Source organism: Solanum tuberosum, unplaced genomic scaffold, assembly GCF_000226075.1.
Source record: "Solanum tuberosum cultivar DM 1-3 516 R44 unplaced genomic scaffold, SolTub_3.0 scf00145, whole genome shotgun sequence".
Taxonomy (NCBI): Eukaryota; Viridiplantae; Streptophyta; class Magnoliopsida; order Solanales; family Solanaceae; genus Solanum; species Solanum tuberosum.
The window spans coordinates 108,898-110,746 of NW_006239069.1; the positions used below are offsets into that span (position 1 = coordinate 108,898).

The 1,849-nt window shown below is 41.2% G+C and overlaps 1 protein-coding gene across 1 annotated transcript; it reads right to left on the minus strand.

Moving 5' to 3' along the window:
• Positions 1-244: 244 nt before the first annotated feature.
• LOC107061498 (uncharacterized protein K02A2.6-like) lies at positions 245-1,216 on the minus strand. Its single transcript, XM_015310808.1, has 3 exons — positions 739-1,216; positions 518-654; positions 245-397 (listed from the first exon to the last, which is right to left on the minus strand). Exons 1-3 carry the CDS (start codon positions 1,214-1,216, stop codon positions 245-247), a joined length of 768 nt encoding a protein of 255 aa, XP_015166294.1.
• Positions 1,217-1,849: the final 633 nt, after the last annotated feature.

Sequence of the window (1,849 nt, forward strand, 5' to 3'; positions counted from 1 at the left end):
CCGACGCCGACATAAGCTGCCTACGTAATCTCATTCTTGAGAATTCAGGTCGAATGCAGTTCAGATACAGAGAAATATTAAAATGGATAAAGGGGTGACCGAGGCTGACATAGGTCACCTACGTATCTCATTCTTGAGAATTCAGGTCAGACGTAGTTCATTACAGAGGGATAAAATTCTAAACAAAGTGATTACAAGCAAATAGAACGATTACAAGGGAATGATAGAAATACAAACTGAAGCTTCACACATAATATCTCTTGACAGCATCTGAATTGATCGGTTTCGGCCATTCGATGCCATCTATCTCCGATAGGAACAAGGCGCCTCCAGATAATACTTTGCGAGCCATGTAGGGTCCTTGCCAATTTGGTACAAATTTCCCTTTGTACTCATCCTGATGAGGAAAAATGCGTTTGAGAACCAACTGACTGATTTCAAATATCCCGGCTCTTACTTTCTTGTGGAAAGCATGAATCATTCTCTGTCAATACAGTTGTCCATGACAAACAACAACCATTCTCTTCTCATCAATCAATGTTAACTGATTAATCCGCTTGTGAACCCATTCAACATCACTCAATTCAGCTCCTTGGATGATTCTCAAAGAAGGTATTTCAACTTCTACAGGTATAACTGCTTCTGTTCCATATACTAGCAAATATGGAGTAGCTCCAACTTATGTTCTGACAGTTGTTCGGTAACCCAACAAAGCATACGACAACATCTCATGCCAACCTCTGCGATTATCAATCATTTTCCTCAAAATCTTCTTTATGTTCTTGTTGGCGGCTTCTATAACTCCATTCATTTGGGGATGATAGGCGATTGAGTTTCGGTGAGTAATCTTGAACTGTTCACATACCTCTCTCATCAAGTGACTGTTGAGGTTCACTCCATTATCAGTAATGATAGATTCTGGCACTCCAAACCTACATATCAAATTGTTGCAAACAAAATCAGCTACAACCTTCTTGGTCACTGACTTATATGAAGCTGCTTCCACCCACTTGGTGAAGTAGTCAATGGCAACCAAAATAAATCTATGTCTGTTAGAGGCGTCTGGCTCTATTGGACCAATGACATCTATGCCCCAAGCTACAAACGGCCAAGGTGAACTCATAGCATTGAGTTCGTGAGGCGGCATTCGAATCAAATAACCATGAACTTGGCATTTATGGCACTTCTGCATAAACTTGCAGCAATCATGCTCCATAGTCATCCAAAAATAACCGGCTCAGAGGATTTTCCTCGCCAAAGTGAGCTCATTTATGTCAGTACCACAAACTCCGACTTGTATCTATTCCAGAAGCTTTGCAGCTTCACTAGCATCAACGCATCTGAGAAGACCTAAATCTGGAGTCCTCCTATAAAGGATTTCCCCGCTTGCGAAGAAATTGAGGGTCATACGGCGTATCGACTTCTTCTGGTTGAACATTGCATTCTCAGGATAAGTCCCTGTCTCTAAATACTTCTTGATGTCAAAATACCAAGGCAAACCATCTGGTTCTGCTTCAACATGTGAACAATGGGCAGGCTACTCTTTTACCTCTATATCCAAGGGATCAATATAACTTGTATCTGGATGTTTAATCATCGAGGCAATTGTGGCGAGAGCATCGGCCAACTCATTATGTGTCCTTGTGTGTCTGAACTCAATCTTGCAGAACCTTTTGCACAACCTCTATATATACTGCACGTACGATGTGATCTTTAGGTTCTTCACGGTCCATTCTCCTTGAACTTGGTGAATTAACAAAACCGAATCTCAAATAACCAACAGCTCATGAACGTTCATATTAATTTTCATCTTCAGACCGAGGATGCAAGCTTCATGCTCAGCCATGTT

Bases quoted from the DNA above. Each gene is read 5' to 3' on its own strand.
- LOC107061498 (XM_015310808.1), bottom strand. From the start codon at position 1,216: ATGGAGCATGATTGCTGCAAGTTTATGCAGAAGTGCCATAAATGCCAA. The intron at 655-738 runs GTTGGCATGAGA...CATATTTGCTAG, and splicing joins AATGATTGATAATCGCAGAG to TATATGGAACAGAAGCAGTT. The intron at 398-517 runs GTTGTTGTTTGT...TTTCCTCATCAG, and splicing joins TGATTGATGAGAAGAGAATG to GATGAGTACAAAGGGAAATT.